The sequence below is a fragment of the Mixophyes fleayi genome, chromosome 1 (genome assembly GCF_038048845.1).
Source record: "Mixophyes fleayi isolate aMixFle1 chromosome 1, aMixFle1.hap1, whole genome shotgun sequence".
Lineage (NCBI taxonomy): Eukaryota > Metazoa > Chordata > Amphibia > Anura > Limnodynastidae > Mixophyes > Mixophyes fleayi.
The window spans coordinates 56116933-56140272 of record NC_134402.1 but is presented as its reverse complement, the minus strand read 5'-3'; the positions used below and the strand labels follow the sequence as shown (position 1 = coordinate 56140272).

General features: G+C 42.4%; 1 protein-coding gene and 1 long non-coding RNA gene across 3 annotated transcripts in view; one reads left to right on the top strand and one right to left on the bottom strand.

Moving 5' to 3' along the window:
* NWD2 (NACHT and WD repeat domain containing 2) overlaps positions 1–23340 on the bottom strand; it is a 207542-nt gene that overhangs the window by 13926 nt on the left and 170276 nt on the right. For both annotated transcript variants that reach the window (XM_075194771.1, XM_075194770.1), the window contains one exon: positions 7529–7673. In XM_075194771.1, coding sequence (XP_075050872.1) covers positions 7529–7673 — 145 coding nt within the window. The remainder of the gene's footprint in view (positions 1–7528; positions 7674–23340) is intronic.
* On the top strand, positions 874–6794 carry LOC142137695 (uncharacterized). The gene is made up of 2 exons (XR_012688002.1): positions 874–2247; positions 5297–6794. It is a non-coding gene; the product is annotated as an uncharacterized LOC142137695 (long non-coding RNA).

The window sequence follows — 23340 nt, the reverse complement described above, 5'->3', positions numbered from 1 at the left end:
ACGGAGGTTTCCCAGCACATTGAACCCCAACATCCGCGGTCAGTAGATTTCTACTCGTTGGTCTTCCTAGTCTGGGTCACCTCATGTCTGTCTGAGGCACCTGACACGCGAATTTGTGAGTCTCAAGTATCATCTGATTAATATAATACAGTATTAACCCAATTTGTTTACTGTAATTGTATTGTTGATTAGATTTTTGAAAGATGATTGAATTTTGAGTGCATGTGTTTGTACCTATGTATGATGTATAAAGCATAAAAGTCACATAAGACATTGATCAAAGAAGCATGTAATGGAATAGAGGGATTTAGAGAGTTATTGTTTTGAACATTGAGTGAACATTTTAGACACCATCCCCAGAGGTATATCAAAGAAGGGAGATTCTGTAATCTGCCCAAATTGTGTAAGAGAGATTTCCAAAAGACCTTCGTCCCAGATACTGTCAAAGAAGCTATTTAGCACGGACATCCAGTACAAGGAGTCCACAGAACGGGACGTCCAGTGCAAGGACAACCCACAGAAACTAGATAAGAGTCCCGATTTGGACTCAACAGAATACTGTCAATACGAGTAATATAGATAGTAAACAAATGACAGCAGCTCCCTCATAGATATGATGCACAAAGACTAAAGGAAATGGGGGAGTAGAAGGTCTGCAGGGAATTTGACAAGAAAGCGGGGATAGCCAAAGATATGTGTGGATGGAGAAACAAAGGTGTTGCAAGTGGTAATGTGACAAGAACAAAGGGGTATTGAGATCAAACCCCAAGAGATTGTTTGAGGTGGCACAGGAAAGTTAAGAGATCTGAAAAGTCGAAATATATGTGGATATGCTAAATGCATCGGAAGCTGAATAATGAATCAAGTAGGTTGTATATTATAAATGTATGTTTGATCCTGTGCAGCTGAATAAGTGAAATGTGCCCCTCCCTTATTCTGTGTAAATGATTTCAGTGTGTTGAGATAAGAAGCACACTGTTTTTTGTTTTTTGACAATGTATGTAAAATTAAAAAAATGTGTCCGGAGTGCTGATTGATGATAACATGTTGAAGCTAACTTGTATTTAGTGTAATGCTGGGACTTGTAGTTCCACAGCAGTAGGCTGGAAGATGTCAGTTAAGTTTTCTTTCTCTGTATGTGAGTTTTGTCTCCGTCTTACTGCGTGTGAGAGAGATCCGTGATAATTCACATTGTTTGTTCTCTGTCTTAGTGCTCTATAAGGGAGATGTTTGATTTACTTTAAATCACAATGTTTGTCTGTCTTGTCCGTTTTTTACAAGAGACATGTTTCAAGGTTGAAAAAGTTGTACATTCATTGCTTAATGATAAGCTTTTAAAAAGATACAAAAGAAGTTTTAAAATGTTTGGTCCGATTGCACGGACAAGATTGTAAATAATGTACATTATCACTATAAGTACTAGTGTCAGAACAAAGCTGGCTGGGATCCAACAAGCCGTTTCTGTATTTGAACAAAATAATTTTGTTTCTGAAGTTCAGAAATATAGCTTTCTCTTTAATGAAGTTGAGAATTGTGGGAGTGAGCTTACATGCTGTTTTTATCTGTGTTAAAATGGCGCTGATGAATGTTCTCAGAAATCAGGAGGGTTTGTTATGCCTTTAAAGAAATGTTACGAGATAAAATGTCGTCTGTGAGCGAGACTTAAGTGAATATATTTTTACTTTGAACACGAAAATCACAGAATCTAGAAATATGTGTGAATATTTGGTCACGGGAGAGAGATTTTGTTGAGAAAATGTTGAATGATTTACAGACACAATGTATTGTGTCTAACGAGAGTACTCTGATTTATGAGACAGTGCTGCTTTTAAAATGGTTGAATACTTGGAACCAAGATTCCAGATTGAATGTTTCTAAACCCGGAAATTTAATTAGTGTCATTTAAAAGGGCTGTACTAAGAGATGATAAGAAAGGAGTGGCTTTGAACACTCGCCCAGGTCTCGTCACTTTGACATTCTCTATTTGTGAAATTAGGGACTGCCCCTTTGAGGAAATCAAGGCATGGAACGCATAGCGTCACAGTTAAGCTTTTAGCAGCTGTTCACTGGTTACCTGATAACAGTATACACGCATGTTACAGTTACAGTAATTCCTAGTAAATAAATGTTAATCTCTATGCAAAAGTTTTTTTATTCACAGGTCTCCAGCTGCAAAGACCCATTAGGCAATCCAGATTGCATTGATTTAACTTCCAATGCACCATCTTTGCACCACAACAAACATAAGTATAAACTAATGAAGGATTTAAATAACGTAAACTCTTCTGAGTAATGATTACCTTGTTTTGGAAGAGATATTAGAGTTTATGTGCTATTCACATAGCAAATGCATGAACTAGGTGGTTTTTCTGTATGTGCAGAAAGCAAAAGGTTTTTATTTGTATCCTCATTACAGTTTTGAGTAAATCAGTGTTTGTAAAGACATTTACTGCCCTTATTTACTGTGCTATAATTGTCATATACTGTAAATAATTCTTTTTATTGTGGGTATGGTAATGCATTGATGGGAATTCTATATTTTTACAGAAATGAAAAAGATTTAAGACTTTAAGAGCAATTGTATGTGCTCCTGCATTAGCACTTCTGGATCATAGCAAGCCATTTATACTCTCCTCTGAGCAGAACCAAATGTTTAACCAATTTTAAGCTGAAATAACTTCAGCGCCAGCACTGGCTTTGCCAGATTATGACAAGCCTTTCACATTATTTTGTTATGAAGTCAGTGCACATGTACAAGGAGTACTGACATAAATACATGGTCGCAAGCTAAGGTCACTTGCATACTACTCTGCTTTAGTGCTTGAAAAGAGTATAGATATTGTGCTAGGACACCCAGTTACCTTAACGGTATCGTACGTTGTGACAGAAACCAAGCACAAGCAAAACATTTGTTACCGGCCAGATTTACTAAGTATGAAGATATACAGCACAAAGGACATTCCCTCCTATTGTGAAATGAGTGACATATAACACTTGCCGAGCGCACTGTGTATTTTCTTCCTCCCTTTCCTTTTTTATTAGAAGAAAAAAAAAAAAAAAAAAAAAAAGGAAGCACAAGAGGCCCCAGAGCCTCTCATGTTCACAGATATATGTTAAGACCTTCAGACAAGGGGAATCTGAGTAAACTGTATTTTAAGTTTTTTAAAGGTCCAAGGGAGACCAGAGAGGGGAGTTCATTGATATTAGCAGGAGGAATATAGATTGCACGTTATTTTCCTTTGCTGTGCGCTGTAGATGTGTACTAGACTAGAAAGGAAAGCCAAGTTTGGAAGAACCAGACTCAGGCCCATAGTAATGTATAGATCATTATACATAATTAGAAAATTCTAATATGAAAGTTTAACCCAACCAAATAAAGAAAAGAGCAACCCATGACTACAGGGGTTTACACCCAATGCAGGAATGTGTTTGTGAGTATTGTGGCCCAACACATTATTATATACACTAATAGAACTGATGATGTGGCTTATTAACAGGTTATTTAAGCTAAGTGTTTCTCTTCCAGAAGAATTAAAGTTACCACATCTGTCTTAACCGTTGTACTGTACACTCCATCTAATGAGTGTAAACTTTGTGGAACTCAGAAACCAAGAACCTTTTCCTTGGATTCCACATGCTCCTTACTGAAGCCTATCCTAATGAAGTAGCACTGCTTACTCCCAGTAACGTTACACTTAAGCAGTGCACAATGTTGAATCCTGCTGCCTTATTGCAGCAAGTTTCAAAAGATGGGAGAAGTACCTGTATATATTGGGGTTACCCTAGGGATTTGGGGGAATTCCATTCCAGCTTGAACAGAAAGAAAGGAAAAAAAAAATGCAAACAAAATTTTTCTGAACATGATTGCATAGAACTAATGAAACAAGAATCTCTGGTTTTATCTCACATTAAAGATAAACCATTACCAGATGCAGACATCACTCTTTTTGTAGATGGTTCACACTATCACATAGATCCTGTCCCGTATACAGGGTGTGCTGTAACCACACACACAGAAATAGTGATTCAACAGACTCTACCGAGTCACATGTCAGCACAAGAAGCTGAACTAAAGGCCCTGACACTTGCATGCATATATGCAAAAGGACAAAGAGTAAATATTTACACTGATTCAAGTTATGCATTTGTAATTGCGCATGATTATGGCCCTGTATGGAAAAGTAGGGACCTTATGGGTTCAGCAAGCAAACCAGTCAATATGATGAACATACCAGGGCACTGTTCACTGCATTCCAGCTGTCCTCCAAACAGTGATGAAGGTGAAGACACACACAGAGATACTACCCCCGAAGCTAAGTGAAATAGACCAGGCCGCACGAGAAGCCGCCATAGCCCCAGTACCCCAAGGGGAGTCTATTTACATGGTGACCCCCTGACCCCTGTTTGACCAGAGCACACTCCAACTTATGGAAAGACAAGCAACAGAAAATAAGAAAAAGACTTGGGCAATACATGGAGCACTAGAAGTGCAAGGAGTGGTGTAAAGGTCAGCGTTTGTGTCTGCCAAAAGTAGTTTATCCCATTATGGCCAATATAGCACACGAGAAAGTGCATCTGGGAAAAGATGCTATGGTTGTACTCACTAGCAGCTTATGGATAGTACCAGGGTTCGCCCAAGCAGCACAGTCGTTAGTGGCAGAATGCCTAGTCTGTGCACAAAGTAACCCGAGTAAGTCTGTCCTATGGAAAAGCACACCCCAGACATAATATCCCTATAAGAGGATACAGATAGACTTTATAACTTCCCAAATGCTCGGGCTTTGAGAATGTGCTTGTCTGTGTCAACTTCTTTAGTCACTGGCTGGAGACATGGCTGTATAGAAAAGCAAATGCTAAAGCATTAGCCAAGAAAATTGCGAATGAGGTAATCTGATGATATGGTGTACCAAAGGTCATTGTAAGTGACAGAGGGATACACTTTACGGGGCAAGGATTCCAGAAACTATCACACCCCCTACAGATCCCAAAGTTCAGGATGTATGGAGCGCCTTAATGGTACACTGAAATTGAAAATGCAGAAAATAATGGCTGAAACAGGTCTGCCATGGATCTCATGTTTACCTGCACTCAGTAAAAAATACTGCTAGGAAAGACACAGGTTTAACACCATATGAGATATTGTTTGGCACAGCAAACAGAACAGGCTGTTATTTTCCATAGCAACTACACCATGTATATAGTGATTTGTTGAATTATGTTGCCTTATTATAGAAACAACTAACTGAAATACATGGTCAAATATTCTCCTCCATTGCAAACCCTAATTTTGATACAGGTACCCATAAACTGCACCCTGGGGGGCTGGGTGGTCGTGAGAAAGCACATCAGGAGAAGTCTTGAACCCAGATACAAGGGTCCTTATCAAGTCCTGTTGACGACTCCCATGGCAGTGAAAGTACAGGAAAGAGACACCTGGATTCACGCATAACACTGCAAAGTCTTCAAATCAGGGGAGTCTTGTTCTGATAAATAGAAATGACTGTCTCATTGTATTGATATGTCTTGCCAGAATAATTGTGACTGAAGTAGGGATTAAGGCCTCCCTAACCCAGTATGAAACAGACAGTTAAGTGACATATTGCCTATGCCACTGTGAGAAACATATGGGAAGGAGTGCTCAACAATTTGCACTCATAGTAGAGTAAACTCTGAAAATGTCTTTGTGCAGATGCATAACCTCATTGGTAAAGTTGTCAGTAATGATTCATGTTGGATATTGGAAATATTGGCATTAGTAGCAAATGGTTTTGCAATCCTGTTGATCGTATAGGTGATAATGAAACTAAATATATGGCTGATTAAGAAGTTACTGACACTTGATTGTTGTCTCTCCAAAAAGGGAACCACTGAAAATCCCGAACCTCTGATGATCACAGAAATTACTTCTGAAACCTGACCAGACTATGAGTGTCATGAATTATTTGGACTAGCAAAGCCAAAGAACTGCAGAGTTTGCAACAAGAAACTACTAAAGATTGAACAAAGGACATGCAAGGCCTGCAGAACTACTATAGACTCATTAACTATCTTTTAAGAAACCATCTTTTAAGAAACCATCTTCTAAGAAACCATCTTTTCTAGACATGGACATTTGCTCATAAATCAAGTTAGGACAGGGAGGATCACAGGCTTATTAGTGGGGGATGAGTTGACAGATTCCTAAGGGGACCAACTCTATGCATGTGGCCTCCTACATGTGTATAAGTACCTGCTTATTAAGAATGTGGTTCTATAGATAGGATTAGGTAGGTAGGAGGAGAAAGGGTCGAAAATTGAATAAAAGATGGGAAATGTTAAATATGATTTTTTGTTAAGGCCTCATAAGGCCTTTGTTCAGCCATTTTATTGTAACTTGTATAGAAATATTATTTGCTAGAAGAGATTATTCATTTTTCTGTTAACTTGCAGTTTTGCAATATGTGAGCCTATGGCCTTGAAGTTGAACTAATAGGGAACACCTGAAGAATGTAACCAGTTATGAAAACAATAATGAGCTTCATATCCAGCTGGTAGTATGGGAACTGTATCCTTGGTGTTGCACATAGCATATCTCCAAGTCCCCTTGAGATAAGAAATAATAGGCTCATCTGTCCTTAGAAGGGGGAGAAAAGTAAACACCTCAAGAATACGTGAGAAAGTTAATCAGTAGCGCTTCTCATAAACTAGTGGTATAAACTATTGTATGCATATGACGTAGGATTCATTTATTCAGTAGCCTATAAAAACCTGTATCTTTGTATCAATAAACTAGAGAATATTCCTTGCATACAGAACTTGGTCTGTGTCAATTCTCTCCAGCTGATTGAAGCGCTTCCAGATATACTTGACACCACAGGCTGACTTGGGTCAGAATTTTAGATCTAACACTTACCATATGGATAAAAAGACTATATAGAAACATATAGTTAGGAGGATGGAAAAAACTACATTCAATTTGTAGTTATTAGATGAACAGATTCTATAAGCTGTACAGTCCCAGCAGGGGTGTGTCTAACAATTATGCTGCCTTAGCAACTGAAATTGGTACATATTTTTCCCTTGTACAAATTAGCATAAACATGTATATCTAAGTTTATAAATGTGCTTTAAACAAAAAATATTTCAGCATTATTGTATCTACTAACATTCATCAAGAAAATTGCAGTTTTGAAACCTATAACGTTCATTTTGCTGCCTCCCCCAAAACTTGCGGCTACAGACGGCTGCCTCAGGTTGCTCACTATGGTCACTATTTAAGAATACTAAATCATACTTGCCAACTTTTGGAAACTTAATTCCGGGAGATACCGGGCAGGAGGGAGTGGTTGGAGGGCGGGCAGGAGGGCGTGGTTGGAGGGTGGGCAGGGCGGGGCAAATTGCGTCATTTTGGCCCCGCCACCCATGACAAAATGCCGCTTTTGTCACAGGTGGCGGGAGTCTGGAAAACCTACACAAAAATTTCGGGAGTCTCCTGGACATTCCGGGAGAGTTGGCAAGTATGTACTAAATAGAATAAATGTGTAGTTACCAGATGATAAGTATCTCTTCGCTTGGCTGGTCTTCAGCTTCCCTTTCTCCTGAAGCAACTTAACTGCAATCTTAAATATGTTCTTGATCTCTTCTGCTACTGCACGCCACTTCCTCTCACTGGAAGAACTTGTGGGAGAATCCCCCTAAAATACAGTTATCAAACAATGAAAGTGCTTTAAATTGCCATGTATGAGATACAATAAGTACTGTATTACCTCAACTCATTAAAGTAAACCTGCCGACTACACACAGTGGAGCCATTTTGTGTAATGAATCCGATATTTACGAGAATGCAGCCTATCAATTCACTCCTAATGGACTCATGCCTCAGTGATATCTCTAGTCCTTACTGGATTGATAGGCTGAATATTGGTTATAAATAATGACCTAAATATTACTGCTGAGAGTTGATACATTTACCCCAATGTCTCCTTACAAAAGATAAATTCATTTATTACATAAACCCAACTCACAAATACAAATACATTCATATATATCCAAAAACTGCTGAGAGTCATGAAATCAAAATATAACTCATTATTTATGCACTAATGTGTTATTTTACAAATTAATCTATGACAACTATATATAGCATAAAAAGCTGCATAATAAAGATAAAACATATAACATGTATGTGTTACGAGTAGCGGTGGCTTGGCACCGCCGCGTCTTGCTCCGTCCCCTCAGACACATCTGAGGGGACTGCCGCAACCCGGCCAGCTGACAACCGGGCACGTACGCAATGTGGGAATAATTAGCCTCCTGCTGGGCTTGATTGTCCTCCTGTGTTCCTCAGCTCCTATTGGTCTTTGCAAATATTTAAGGCAGGGAGGGCTTAGCCGATTATAGCTTCAGTCTCTGGCTGCTGACCTGCTTCTCTGCTCCTCTGCTCTTGTTATTTGGACTAATTCTTTCGTGTATGACCCTTGTCTCACTTACTGGACTCTGTTGGATTGCTTGTGACCCTGATCTCTGCCTGTTACCTGGATACGCTGTGTGCCGCCAGCCCTGACCTCTGCCTGGACCTCACTACCGCTACCTGCTGTACCCTTTGACCTCGGCCCTTTGCTGTTTCTACCACTTGGTCCTCACCTGCGCTACGGTAATATTATAAACTTGTACTGCTCTGAGTTTAAGTCCTGGGGGCATCCGAGTACCTGTGAGCGCGTTCAGCTCTACGGGAAAGTCAGTCGCTATAGGTGAAGACCTCTGTTACCTGTTCTACGAGTTTATGATATTAGCCCTCAGCCCTAACAGTATGTAAGAAATCATGAGAGACTAAAGGTAAGTAAGACAGATAAATATGGCACAATCACTGTTAAATGATCCGTGAGACGGTTTAGACAGGGCAACACAGAGGATCATATTCTGTCAACATAAGTTCTCTTTAAAATCTAATATATGATGGCCGCAGATGTAGCGATCCACTGTGTTAAAAAAGATATTGGCCTGCCAATGGAAAGCCATAAGATGTCAGATAAACAGTAATAATCTTTTTTACTCACATACTCAAAGACACATAGGCTAAAATTCAAATATCATTCCTGTAAGGAGTATATTCATAAAAGGAACCTTAGGCATTGCATGGCTGCACCATTCGTTGCTGCACGAGAGTTACTGCATCTAAGTTCCTTATAAAAAATAAATACACACTGCTACAGATATATACAGGTTTTGTGCTTTGGTTCTGCTATTTTTGGAGCTTGCACCATTCCTCTAGAGATAAGCGAAGTTGTGGCGGAAGTTTTGTGCAAAATTAATTTCAGTGCAGAGCATCGCTCTACCACAGAAACACACACACTCTAGGGTCCGTTCTGTCAGCAGCCAATAAACCTACCAGTATGTTTTTGGACTATGGAATGAAACCCACGCAAACGACATACAGACTTCAAACAGATAAGGCCCTGATTGGAATCGAACCCATGACCTCACCATTGTAAGTCAGCAATGCTGACCACTGTGCTGCCCATGGTGACAGCACTACATCCTCAAATGGGTGAGACAATGTGCATGACGACCAATTTGCATAACCCCACCCTTGCTCACTCAGTACTCGCTGACTGGTCGTGGCTTGATTACGCAATTTACATCATCATATGTGCCCTGAGAATTGCTTGCTCTCTCGGGAATCCAGGAGGTCTCTCCCAAATTCAACAGTCTCCAGGACATTCTTGGACAGTAAGCAATTATGAAATTAAGTCAAATATAAGCAAGGGAAAAAATACATATTTTCTATTTTGTTCTTTATGTTTACTTTTTATTCAGATTCAAACCACCTAATTATTCCACGTCATACAAACCAAACAAGATCCAATGGGAAATATTTATTAAACCCCCTGCAAAGTTGTGTAAAATTGATTTAAGTTAAATATTAGTACTACAGACTAGGAACAGGATAATGATCTACATTAGTAAAACAAGGTAAAGAGAAAGAAAGTCTAATTAATGTCACCCATAAATTCACTTCCTGTTGCGTTAAGTTGTAGTCATACTTTTAAAGGGCAACAAAAGCCTTTATTAGGTGACATGATGTGTGCGTATTAATAGATACACCTGCTTTTTCATATCCTCATTGTTCCAGGACAATTGGTAGAACTAATGTTTTTTTCTGTTTCACTACAGCCCATTGCTTTTGGATTAATGAAGAGCGTGTAAGTATTGAAATGTTATGAGGTTAAGAGACAAAATGAAGAAGTAGAATACAATCTCTCTGATAAAGCAGTGCCATGTGTTTTTTCATGTCCTAAGTCGCTTAATGAAAATGCAGGATTTGTTTTATCAACCCTGGAGAATGGTGACTGAAAGGGCTGATTCTTATTCTCCTTTTGGATCAGATTTCACAGATCCAAATCGAGACCATTGAAACTACCACATTAAACTCTAACGGTAGGATGTAATTACCAAGATACAGAAGGTATGATCACTACTGGAACCATCTGCCCTAAAAGACAAAGACTCTGAACTTTATTTGCTATAAAACTAACAGCTATTGTATCTTCACTTATATACACTAAACTGAGCCAGGGGTCTGACTACACTTCTAATGAGTCCTTTACTATGTGGGGAGCAATGTGATGACTTGCGGATGTCAGTCAAAGATGGCTGCACATTAGCTCTGCATTGTACTTCCCACATAATTTTCTTCTCACAAGTAAAAAGCAGGTCACCCAAAAAAAAAATATTTTTATGATCTAGCAGACTACAAATAATTATTGTTAGACAGAGCCAATAACCATAAGAGTACAGAGGCATGTGCAATGTTTTACTTTTGTGTGCATATTGAAAAAACTGCTATTGGAAAGGTGCATCAAGAAAACAAATGCAGCACCTACATCGAGAGCAGCATCAATATTTCCAGCACCTACATCAACAGCAGAATCTCCTGGACCAACTGTCACTACTCTAACTCTCTGCTCATTTGTTGAATCTCCTGAACCAACTGTCACTGCTCTAACTCTCTGCTCATTTGCTGGATCTCTAGAACCAACTGTCAGTGCTCTAACTCTCTGCTCATTTGCTGGATCTCTAGAACCAACTGTCACTGCTCTAACTCTCTGCTCATTTGCTGGATCTCCTGAACCAACTGGCACTGCTCTAACTCTGCTCATTTGCTGGATCTCCTGAACCAACTGTCACTGCTCTAACTCTCTGCTCATTTGCTGGATCTCTAGAATCAACTGTCAGTGCTCTAACTCTCTGCTCATTTTCTGGATCTCTAGAACCAACTGGCACTGATCTAACTCTCCCCTTATTTGCTGGATCTCCAGAACCAACTGGCACTGATCTAACTCTCTGCTCATTTGCTGGATCTCTCGAACCAACTGTCAGTGCTCTAACTCTTTGCTCATTTGCTGGATCTCTAGAACCAACTGGCACTGATCTAACTCTCTGCTCATTTACTGGATCTCTAGAACCAACTGTCACTGCTCTAATTCTCTGCTCATTTGCTGGATCTCTCGAACCAACTGTCAGTGCTCTAACTCTTTGCTCATTTGCTGGATCTCCAGAACCAACTGGCACTGATCTAACTCTCTGCTCATTTGCTGGATCTCCTGAACCAACTGTCACTGATCTAACTCTCTGCTCATTTACTGGATCTCTAGAACCAACTGTCACTGCTCTAATTCTCTGCTCATTTGCTGGATCTCCTGAAACAACTGTTACTGCTCTAACTCTCTGCTCATTTGCTGGATCTCCTGAACCAACTGTTACTACTCTAACTCTATGCTCATTTGCTGGATCTCCTGAACCAACTGTTAATGCTCTAACTCTCTGCTCATTTGCTGGATCTCCTGAACCAACTGTCACTGCTCTATCTGCTCATTTGCTGGATCTCTAGAACCAACTGTCAGTGCTCTAACTCTCTGCTCATTTTCTGGATCTCTAGAACCAACTGTCAGTGCTCTAACTCTCTGCTCATTTTCTGGATCTCTAGAACCAACTGTCAGTGCTCTAACGCTCTGCTCATTTGCTGGATCTCTAGAACCAACTGGCACTGATCTAACTCTCCGCTTATTTGCTGGATCTCCAGAACCAACTGGCACTGATCTAACTCTCTGCTCATTTGCTGGATCTCATCGAACCAACTGTCAGTGCTCTAACTCTTTGCTCATTTGCTGGATCTCTAGAACCAACTGGCACTGATCTAACTCTCTGCTCATTTGCTGGATCTCCAGAACTAACTGGCACTGATCTAACTCTCTGCTCATTTGCTGGATCTCCTGAACCAACTGACACTGATCTAACTCTCTGCTCATTTACTGGATCTCTAGAACCAACTGTCACTGCTCTAACTCTCTGCTCATTTGCTGGATCTCCTGACCCAACTGACACTGCTAAACAAGAATGTTTATCAAACTTTGAACAACATTAGAGGACCACAAGTAAAAATCATCACCTACTACATCCAGAATCTACATTCACCATCTCATTGCCCTGTGCCATGTATCAATGTATTTCTTACTACTTCCATTTGTCTGTTATCCTTGGTCCCTTGTCACTCATTCTTAAACTCCTATCAAATCCCACAATGTTTAACAAACTATCTTTTTTACTATCCCTCTATGGTATTATACTTAGAAATACAACATCCTTTTCCCACCCCTGCATCAAAAACCTCAAACAAATCACTTGTCTCCCATTTCAAGATCCTTTAAATGAGCTGTATGGAATTCATGCTTTGCCAGTAACTAATCTCCATCCATGACCCCTTTCTCGCAGATAACCTCAACCTTCTGGCACTAACAGAAACCTGATTCCAGCAATCAGACACTGCCTCAACCTCAGCCCTTTCACACGGTGGACTCCACTTCACCCACACGTTCAGGCCTGGGAGCAGAAAAGGAGGTAGAGTTGGACTACTCTTTTCTCCATGTTGCACATTCAAAGTTTTTACACCTGTTGCTTCACTCGCACACCCATCTGCTGCAGTACATACTATTTGGTTTTTTAAACCCTTCTCTCTGTGTGTTGCTGTGACCTATCACTCTTTTGAAAGTAAGTTGATTCAAATAATTAGCATTAATGCATAGCAAAGTGCATAGTGCAAAGTGCTGCTTGTACGATTGTACGATTTTCTTTTATGTGGGTCATCAGGACAGTCACGTTGGAGGCTCCAGCAATAGTCAGTGATCATGTGTCTGTCCCATCTACTTTGATACCTTTCCACTATCACCTTTATATCTTGATAAAACCTCTTCCCTTGTTCCTCACTAAAATCACCAAGAGTATCCGGAAATCTGTGTAAGTGGCTATGGAGAAAGTCTACATTTATGCTCATATTAGTACTAGAGATGGTCACTGACCCCCGTGTTTTGGTTTTGGATTCGGTTTTGGATCTGGATTACCGTCGTGTTTTGGTTTTGGTTTTGCAAAACCGCCAGTGCGTGTTTTGGTTTTGGTTTTGTTTGGTTTTGTCTTGCTATTTTTTTGGAAAATCCATGTTTTTGGGTCTAAATTAACCCAATTTAGTGCTCCAACTGTTTTAGAGACAAGTAATCTAATTGTTGAGGTAATAAATCATCCAAAAAAACAGTTTAATTCTTCGTTGGTAGGCCTTTATTTATTCTACACACAAAACAGATTGTCTTCCTCTCCATCTATGCATATTGGCAATGCAGCCATCGTCTTTGAATGTATATTACACCCTACACTTATAGTTAAATATGTAAAGAAATGGAAAAAGCCAGTTTGGTTTCTGTCTCTCAAGGCCCCCCTCCACTTGTATAAAATACCAAAAAATTCAGCCATTATAGACTGTACAATATTAATTGACATGGAGAAAGCCAGTTTGGTTTCTGTCTCTCTAGGCCCCCCTCCACTTGTATAAAATACTAATAAATTCAGCCGTTATATACTGTACAATATAAATTGAAATGGACAAAGGCAGTTTGGTAACTGTCTGCATCAGATACTCTCTCCACTAGGAGTAAAATAGAAACCTATTCAGCCGTTATATAATCTAGAATATAAATAGAAATTGAGAAAGGCAATTTGGTATCTGTCTGCATCATAATCATTATCATCATCATTAGCGCCCTCGTCGCATACACAAATCTCCCCCTCATCCTCTTTTAATTCCAAAGTGGCATCCTCAATTTGGGTATCACCGGCTACACTCGGGCTATTAAGGCACACATCAGCAGAATGCACACGATTAGACATCCCACTGTTGGATGGACTCTCCACAGGGATTGTTGTCATTTGTGAATCAGAGCAAATATTCTCCTGTAATGCCTCACTGTTATCTTGCAGCTCGGCTTTGACGCGTTACAGTAGTTGTGCACCAATTGTAGGCTGGGTAAATTTTTGGGATCTGCCACTAATAGCCAAAGGTGAAGGCCTCATTCTCTCTTTGCCACTGCGTGTGTAGAATGGCATGCTTGCAATTTTTTTTTTATCGTCACTTAACTTTTGCTCAGTTACACTTCTTTTTCGCTTCAATACAGTAAATTTTTTTTGGGTTTTTGTTTTTTGCACTAATTTGAAAACACTCTGTTGTTTGACATCGACTTGGCCAGATGACGTACTGGGAACACTAACATCAGGACTGGTGACAGAACCTGGTTGCTCATTCAGATCATATGTGGACTGCTTTGAATCCATTCTGAGCGCAAACCACTGGGGAGTGCTAAAAATTATTTGGTAGATACTGCTGACATATATGACTTTTGACAGCCAGAAATATTAATGCACAATAAGGGAGGACACCCCAAAAGCACTGAGGAGTGCTAAAAATTATTTAGTAGATACTGCTGACAGATATGACTTTTGACAGCCAGAAATATTAATGCACAATAAGGGAGGACACCCCAAAAGCACTGAGGAGTGCTAAAAATTATTTAGTAGATACTGCTGACAGATATGACTTTTGACAGCCAGAAATATTAATGCACAATTAGGGAGGACACCCCAAAAGCACTGAGGAGTGCTAAAAATTATTTAGTAGATACTGCTGACAGTTATGACTTTTGACAGCCAGAAATATTAATGCACAATTAGGGAGGACACCCCAAAAGCACTGAGGAGTGCTAAAAATTATTTAGTAGATACTGCTGACAGATATGACTTTTGACAGCCAGAAATATTTATGCACAATTAGCGCTGGGGAGTGCCAAATATTAAGAAAAAATAATAAACCTCTATCCTCCTCTCTGCACTAGCGATTTTGGTTAGAGCAATTGCAAGAACAATATTGTATTCTCTGTCCCTGCTCTAATCAGCCTATGACTACACCCTGCTCTCTCCCTCTGTCAAATGGCGATGGATTGCTGTGGAGGCGTGTATTTATAAAGTTGAAGTATCGCGAGAACCGAGCCCCGAGATCCGACGACGTCACGATGACGTTCGGCCTCGATTTGGATTCGGAACGGGCGGGAGAGTACCGAGCTGCTCAGCTCGGTACTCGGATACCCAAAGTTCGGGTGGGTTCGGTTCTCCGAGAACCGGACCCGCCCATCTCTAATTAGTACCCAAATTTTTAACGTTTGTGAGCATGTTTTGCACCATTTCTATATAATTGTCTGCTTTGCGGTTACACAAGAACACTGAGACAACTGAGATTACTGTACCGGGCAGAAGATTCAACATCATTCATACATTTTGTGATATTAGAATCCTTGATAAGTTTACAAATTTGAGAACAATCAAAAGATTCCAGCTTTTAATTTTTCCATACTTAGTCCAGAAAACGATCTACAAATGTATTTGAAGCAATCCCCATCTTTGTCCAAGGCCTTAATAAATTGTTTCATTAGTCCCAGCTTGATATGGAGCGATGGGAAAATTATTTTTTCCCTATCAACCAATGGCTCCTTAATGATGTTTGCTGTATCTAATGTCATATATTCTCTTAAAGGCCATGCCACTTTTTTTGCAATGATCTTGCTTCACTCTACTATCCCACAAGCAGATGAAATAAGGGTACCCACAAAATATACACTATGGTGCCCAAGCAAAAAGACAAAACGAATCGCTCATCTGCCAACTGAATCTGGTTGGGTGACCGATCTCTTATATATGGAGGGGGAATATTCTAGAATGATCGCGGAGTGAACACCTATAATATTCATGTGTCTCACCTTCTACAGTCATGGCCAAAGTTTTGAGAATAACACAAGTATTGGTTTTCACAAAGTTTGCTGCTTCAGTGTTTTTAGACCTTTTTGTCAGATGTTGCTATGGTATACTGAAGTAAAATTACAAACATGTCATAAGTGTCGAAGGCTTTTATTGACAATTACATAAAGTTTATGCAGAGTCAATATTTGCAATGTTGACCCTTCTGTTTGAAGACTTCTGCAATTCGCCCTGGCATGCTGTCAATCATCTTTTTGCCCACATACTCATTGATGGCCGCCCATTCTTGCCTAGTGTAACAGATTCTGGATACTATATTACTAATCTTGATTAGCGCTGGCTTACCTGAGGTGCGGAGTCTAACGATCTCCCCGGTGTTCACCAAGAACCGCCGCAAGGCGGGGTGGGCTTCGCTGCCAGGAGTCGCAGGTCGCGGTCCCCAGGTTCGCCTCAAGATGTAGTACAGCGGAGTGAAGCGGTGGTAGCGGAGTCAACGAGCCGGTTCGGTACACAGGAATGGAGTCAGGCAGAATCAGAAGGCAACTCGGAGTCAACAAGCCAGGTTCGGTACACGGGTCACAAGAATAGGAGAATGGTCAGCAAGCCGGGTCGGTACACAGGGAATAGAGAGCCAGGGAAGTCAAACAGGCAGAGATCAGCACACAGGAGACACAGGAACAGGAAGACACTGCAATCCACGAAGAGCAGGAGCCAGGAACAGGTAAGTGTTGCTCTGACACTCAGCGAGTGTCAGAGTGAGGTTTTTATACAGAAGGGGATTCAAAATCCCCGCCTCTAGGTTGTGGTCATGTGACCGCCTCCGGGTGCGGTCACATGGTCCTGAATGCGGAAGTGCGGCTGGACGGAGCGGCGGGGATAAGGTAAGTCCGTAACAGTACCCCCTGCCATAAAGGTGGACTCCGAACACCTAATAGGGTTTCAAAGGAAATTTTTTATGGAAGGATTTAAGTAGACGGGGAGCATGTAGGTCAATGGCTCTTACCCATGAGCGCTCCTCAGGGCCGTAACCCTTCCAATCCACCAAGAACTGTATGGCACCTTGAACTTTACGAGAATCTAGGATAGTTTTAATCTCGTATTCCACTTGATCCCGATCCACAGCAGGAGGAGGAGTTCTGGATGAGGTGGAGAATCTGTTGGTTACCATCGGTTTTAACAAGGAGACATGGAAGACATTGGGTATGCGTAAGGAGGGAGGCAGACTCAATCTAAAGGCTACGGGATTAATAATCTCAGATATAGCAAATGGGCCAATAAACTTGGGAGCAAATTTTTTACTGGGAACCTTTAAACGAATGTTCTGGGTGGATAGCCATACCCTGTCACCAACTGCAAAACTTGGAGTCATTCTTCTCCTTTTATCGTAGACTTTTTTGGAACGAGTAGTTGCTTGTTTTAAGTTTGTCTTGGTTTGTTCCCAAATATCAGAGAAGTTACGAACCAGAGAGTCCACTGCTGGAACTTCAGAAGATGAGACTTGAGAGAAGGTGGGTAGTCTAGGATGGCAGCCATACAGAACAAAAAAGGGGGAGTTAGAGATGGCCTCATGAAAATGGTTGTTATGGGCGAACTCGGCCCAAGGGAGAAGGTCCATCCAGTTGTCTTGGTTACTAGAGATAAATATTCTGAGAAACTTCTCTAATTCTTGGTTGGTTCTCTCAGTAGCCCCATTGGACTGGGGATGATATGCGGAAGAGAAGTCAAGCTTGATCCCGGATTTATTGCAAAAAGACCGCCAAAATTTTGATATGAATTGTGATCCCCTATCGGAGACAATATGTTGAGGACAGCCATGGAGGCGAAATATTTCTTTAATAAAAATATCGGCTAAGGAGGAGGAAGAAGGAAGGCCTTTGAGAGCAATAAAGTGGGCTGTTTTAGAGAAGCGATCCGTGACCACAAGCACTACAGTACAGGATTTGGAAGGGGGAAGGTCCGTGATAAAATCCATGGAGATCTGTGACCAAGGGTAATCAGGAATGGGTAATGGGAGCAAGCATCCATAAGGCTTCTTCCTAGAGGTCTTGTGTTGAGCACATTTGGAACAAGCAGCAACAAATCTCTTCACATCCTCCAGCAAGGAAGACCACCAGTAGCTTCGGGACAATAAGTCCCAGGTCTTGCGAATGCCAGCATGCCCAGAGAAGAGTGAGTGATGAGCCCAGTGAAGGAGCCGGGTGCGTAGGTGTGGCAAGATGAATGTTTTGCCTGGAGGACAACCCTTTTTCAGGTGTGTAGCTGCCAATACTTGACATGGATTTACAATGAATTTCTTATCTTCCGAGGATTCCATGTCAGCTGGATCAAAAGAGCGAGATAAGGCGTCTGCCTTCGTGTTCTTAGATCCTGAGTGAAAAGTGATGTTGAAATCAAAGCGTGAGAAGAATAAGGACCACCTTGCTTGACGAGGATTTAGACATCGGGCAGTGCGTAAGTAAAGCAAATTCTTATGGTCGGTATATATGGTGATAGGGAATTGCGCTCCTTCTAGTAAATGTCTCCATTCGGAGAGAGCCAATTTGATGGCCAGGAGCTCTTTGTCGCCAATCCCATAATTCCTCTCAGCAGGTAAAAAGCGACGGGAAAAGAATCCGCAGGGATGAAGTTTTCCAGAAGGACCTCGCTGTGATAGTACGGCTCCTGTGCCAACAGAAGAGGCGTCTACCTCCAGGACAAAGGGACGAGAACAATCTGGCTGTTGAAGAATGGGTGCGGATGAAAAGAGAGACTTTAATAATATAAAGGCTTGGATAGCCTCAGAGGACCAAATACCAGCATCAGCAGATTTGCGGGTCAATGCTGTGATGGGAGCCACGAGAGAGGAGTACCCCTTGATAAATTGACGATAATAGTTGGAGAATCCTAGGAAGCGTTGAGTGGCTTTAAGGCCTGAAGGTTGGGGCCAGTCAAGTATGGCTTTCAATTTTGTGGGATCCATCTGTAGACCGGTGCCCGAAATAATATATCCCAGGAAGGGAATTTGTCTCTGCTCGAAGGTGCATTTCTCCAATTTGCAAAATAACTGATTTCTTCGGATACGAGAGAGGACCTCCAATACATGAGTACGATGAGATGCTAGATCTTGAGAAAAGATGAGAATGTCGTCCAAGTAGATGACTACAGATTGGTACAAGAGGTCTTGAAACAGCTCATTCATAAAGCTCTGAAATATGGCTGGGGCATTGCATAGCCCGAAAGGCATGACCAGATATTCAAAGTGGCCGTCTCGGGTGTTAAACGCCGTCTTCCATTCATCCCCCTCCTTAATGCGTATAAGGTTATACGCTCCTCTGAGGTCAAGTTTAGAAAAGATGGTGGCACCCTTGATCCGGTCGAATAGTTCAGAAATCAGTGGCAGTGGATACCGATTTTTAACGGTAATGGCATTCAGGCCTCTGTAATCAATGCAAGGGCGGAGGCCCCCATCTTTCTTTTTTACGAAGAAGAAGCCAGCCCCAGCTGGGGAGGCAGACTTGCGGATGAAGCCCCTGTTTAGATTTTCTTGGATGTACTCCTCCATAGCCTTAGATTCCGGGAGGGAAAGGGGGTAAACACGGCCCCTGGGAATGGGTTTACCAGGTATCAGATCAATGCCACAGTCCCAGATTCTGTGAGGGGGAAGTCTAGTGGCCTCTTGTTGACAGAAAACATCAGAGAAGGTTTGGTATGGCTCAGGCAGGAGAGTCACAGGAAATTCTTGGGTACGTCTGGGACTATTCGGGGGAACCACTCTCTGTAGGCAGCGAGAGAAGCAGGACTGTCCCCAGGACAATATGTGACCAGATTTCCAGTCCAAGGTGGGAGAGTGGGCACGAAACCAAGGAAGTCCTAGGATGACTGGGTTGGTAGATCTTTGTATTACTAAAAAAGAAATCTTCTCCCGATGAAGTGCTCCTATCTGAAGTAGAAGAGGAATAGTGCGTACCAGGATGGACCCCTCAGGGATTCTTCCTCCATCAATGGCCATCAGAGAGATGGGTTGTTCCAAGGCTTGTGTGGGAATAGCGAATTGTTTAACTACTGTGGCGGAAATGAAATTTCCTGCGGCTCCGGAATCTAGAAGAGCCGACTGCGGGAAGGTCTTTTGTCCTAACTGAAGGGAAATGGGAATAGACAGGCAATCATTACTATTGGGAACTGACTGACACTGAGAAAAGAGGCCCAACGACACAGCTCCAGAACTCGTTAGGCCCTGTCGTTTCCCGAGCGTTTGGGACAAGAACTCAGAAGATGGTCACTCTCTCCACAATATAAACACAGCTTGTTCCGAAATCTCCTCTCCCTCTCTTCGGCTGATAAGCGGGTCCTCCCAAGTTGCATGGGCTCTTCAGGGGGAAGAACAGGGGTTTGGAAGTTGGGGGCCAAGCGAATCATGCTACGCCGCGACTGTTCCTTCTCAGAATTACGTTCCTTGAAACGCAAATCAACTTTGACACAGAGGGAGATAATGTCGTCCAAAGACGTAGGGAGTTCCTGGGATACCAACTCGTCTTTGATTCGGTCTGAAAGGCCCTGCCAGAATGTAGCTACTAGAGCCTCATCGTTCCAGCGAAGTTCAGAGGCCATGGTCCTGAAGAGGACCGCATACTGCCCCACAGACTGGTTTCCCTGGCGGAGACGTAGTAAGCCGGAAGCGGCATTGGACACCCTTCCTGGCTTATCAAATATTTTCTTGAAGGTGGACAAGAAGAGGTTGAAGTTATGTAGAATGGGGTCGTCCCTCTCCCACAAGGGGGAAGCCCATGCTAAAGCTTGACCGGACAATAACGAAATCACATAGGCCACTTTCGTTTTTCCGGAGGGGAAGTTCCCAGGTAGAAGCTCGAATTGTATGGAGCATTGATTTAAAAAACCTCTGCAATTTTTAGGGTCTCCATCGAACTTAGGTGGGTTAGGCAACCGTAGCTGCGAGGAAGAAGCTGCTGCTGCGGCCTGAGGTACAGGGGCCACTGCCGGCCCAGGTGATCCACCAGCCACTAGGGTGTTCTGGACAACATCCAAGCGGGTGGATAGACTATTGAGGAATTTTAAAAGTTGCTCTTGGTTAGCTTCTTGTTTATCCATCCTTCCTACTAAATGCTCCAACAGATCTTTAGCTGTGGTATCCATGGTCAGAGCAAACTGTAACAGATTCTGGATACTATATTACTAATCTTGATTAGCGCTGGCTTACCTGAGGTGCGGAGTCTAACGATCTCCCCGGTGTTCACCAAGAACCGCCGCAAGGCGGGGTGGGCTTCGCTGCCAGGAGTCGCAGGTCGCGGTCCCCAGGTTCGCCTCAAGATGTAGTACAGCGGAGTGAAGCGGTGGTAGCGGAGTCAACGAGCCGGTTCGGTACACAGGAATGGAGTCAGGCAGAATCAGAAGGCAACTCGGAGTCAACAAGCCAGGTTCGGTACATGGGTCACAAGAATAGGAGAATGGTCAGCAAGCCGGGTCGGTACACAGGGAATAGAGAGCCAGGGAAGTCAAACAGGCAGAGATCAGCACACAGGAGACACAGGAACAGGAAGACACTGCAATCCACGAAGAGCAGGAGCCAGGAACAGGTAAGTGTTGCTCTGACACTCAGCGAGTGTCAGAGTGAAGTTTTTATACAGAAGGGGATTCAAAATCCCCGCCTCTAGGTTGTGGTCATGTGACCGCCTCCGGGTGCGGTCACATGGTCCTGAATGCGGAAGTGCGGCTGGACGGAGCGGCGGGGATAAGGTAAGTCCGTAACACCTAGTTCAATGCCTGGAGTTTGTCAGAATTTGTGGGTTTTTGTTTGTCCACCTGCCTCTTGAGGATTGACCACAAGTTCTCAATGGGATTAAGGTCTGGGAAGTTTGCTGGCCATGGACCCAAAATTTTGATGTTTTGATCTCTGAGCCACTCAATTATCACTTTTGCCTTATGGCAAGGTGCTCTATCAAGCTGGAAAAGGCATGATTCATCACCAGGACGTGGGTGGCAGAGACCCTTTTTAGGGGGTTTACCTTGGACGTCTGCACTTGACTTGTGTGTTCTGGGGGTTGTTGCTGCCATTACGGATGATCCGGCGTTCCGTTTCCCCTAAGAGTTGCTTCTTATTTTGTTTTTCTGCCGTGGCGCAACCTGGGGTGCCTATAGCGGGGAGAAGAAAGGTGTGGGAGAGGGAGGGAGGAGAAAAAAGGGGGAGTGGAAGGTAGCAGTAGAAGCGGTATAGACAATATACTTAGGTGCTAGTGAATATAGCAGATGATTATAGCTCATTTTGCAGTTTTCAATGTTGTAGCTCTTTTGCTTTGTGTCTATAGCTCTTAGGCGGTGTATATAGTGCAAGGATTTTTTACCACTGACTGCTAGTCAGGAGTTTATAGCCCTGGGATATTATGGTGGTATTGGATGTTTATAGCTCTGAGTTTATAGCTCTAAGTTTATAGCCTTGTAATTTGGGTAATTACAGATGATCAATCCTGTTTATAGCTCAGAGAGTATCTGGTATTGGTGGTACCGATAGTAGCACTGTTGGAAAGCCCCTGTGATAGGGTAGAAAATGGAGGTTATCCTGGGGTGGTGAGACTTGGTTGTCTCAAGGTGATATTTGTGAGTGTAAATTGTTATTTAGGTTCAGGGCATAGGGGGAGGATATATAGAATCCTCTAATAAATGTGTGTTGGAGTTATAATGGTATTGAAGAATGTGTATTGCTGGGTGATGTGATGTGCATGTCTTTTATAATTACCCTGTGTTGTGGGTGGGATGTGGAGGTATCGTGTATCAGGTGGAATAGGTGCTCTTTATAGGTTGCTCTTATAAGAGCAGTTTGTTTTGGTGCCTAAATAGGATGGTGCTGGAGATGTGTGGATGATATTGCCCTCTTCTATCTTCCGAGGGATAAGGGAGGAGATGCGGTAGCCTGGCCGAGTGGTTTCCTGGTTCGGCATTTGAAACGCATGTGCATTCCAAATGCCAAACTTCCGGTGTAGTGAGTGGAACGCACAGGGGCCGTTGCGACTCCCTGAAGAAGTCCACGGACGAAACGCATTGGAAATAGAAGGCAGAAATCACAGTAGAGGACCAAAAGAATCTGCCTGCTGCTAACCACCCTACAACAACTCTCTCACCGAACCACAGCCGACGAGAGAAGGCAGGAGACACAGCGGCTATCAACATCTAGCAGTGGAAGGCACTCACTACACAGGAAGTTTGGCATTTGGAACGCATATGCGTTCCAACTGCCGAACCAAG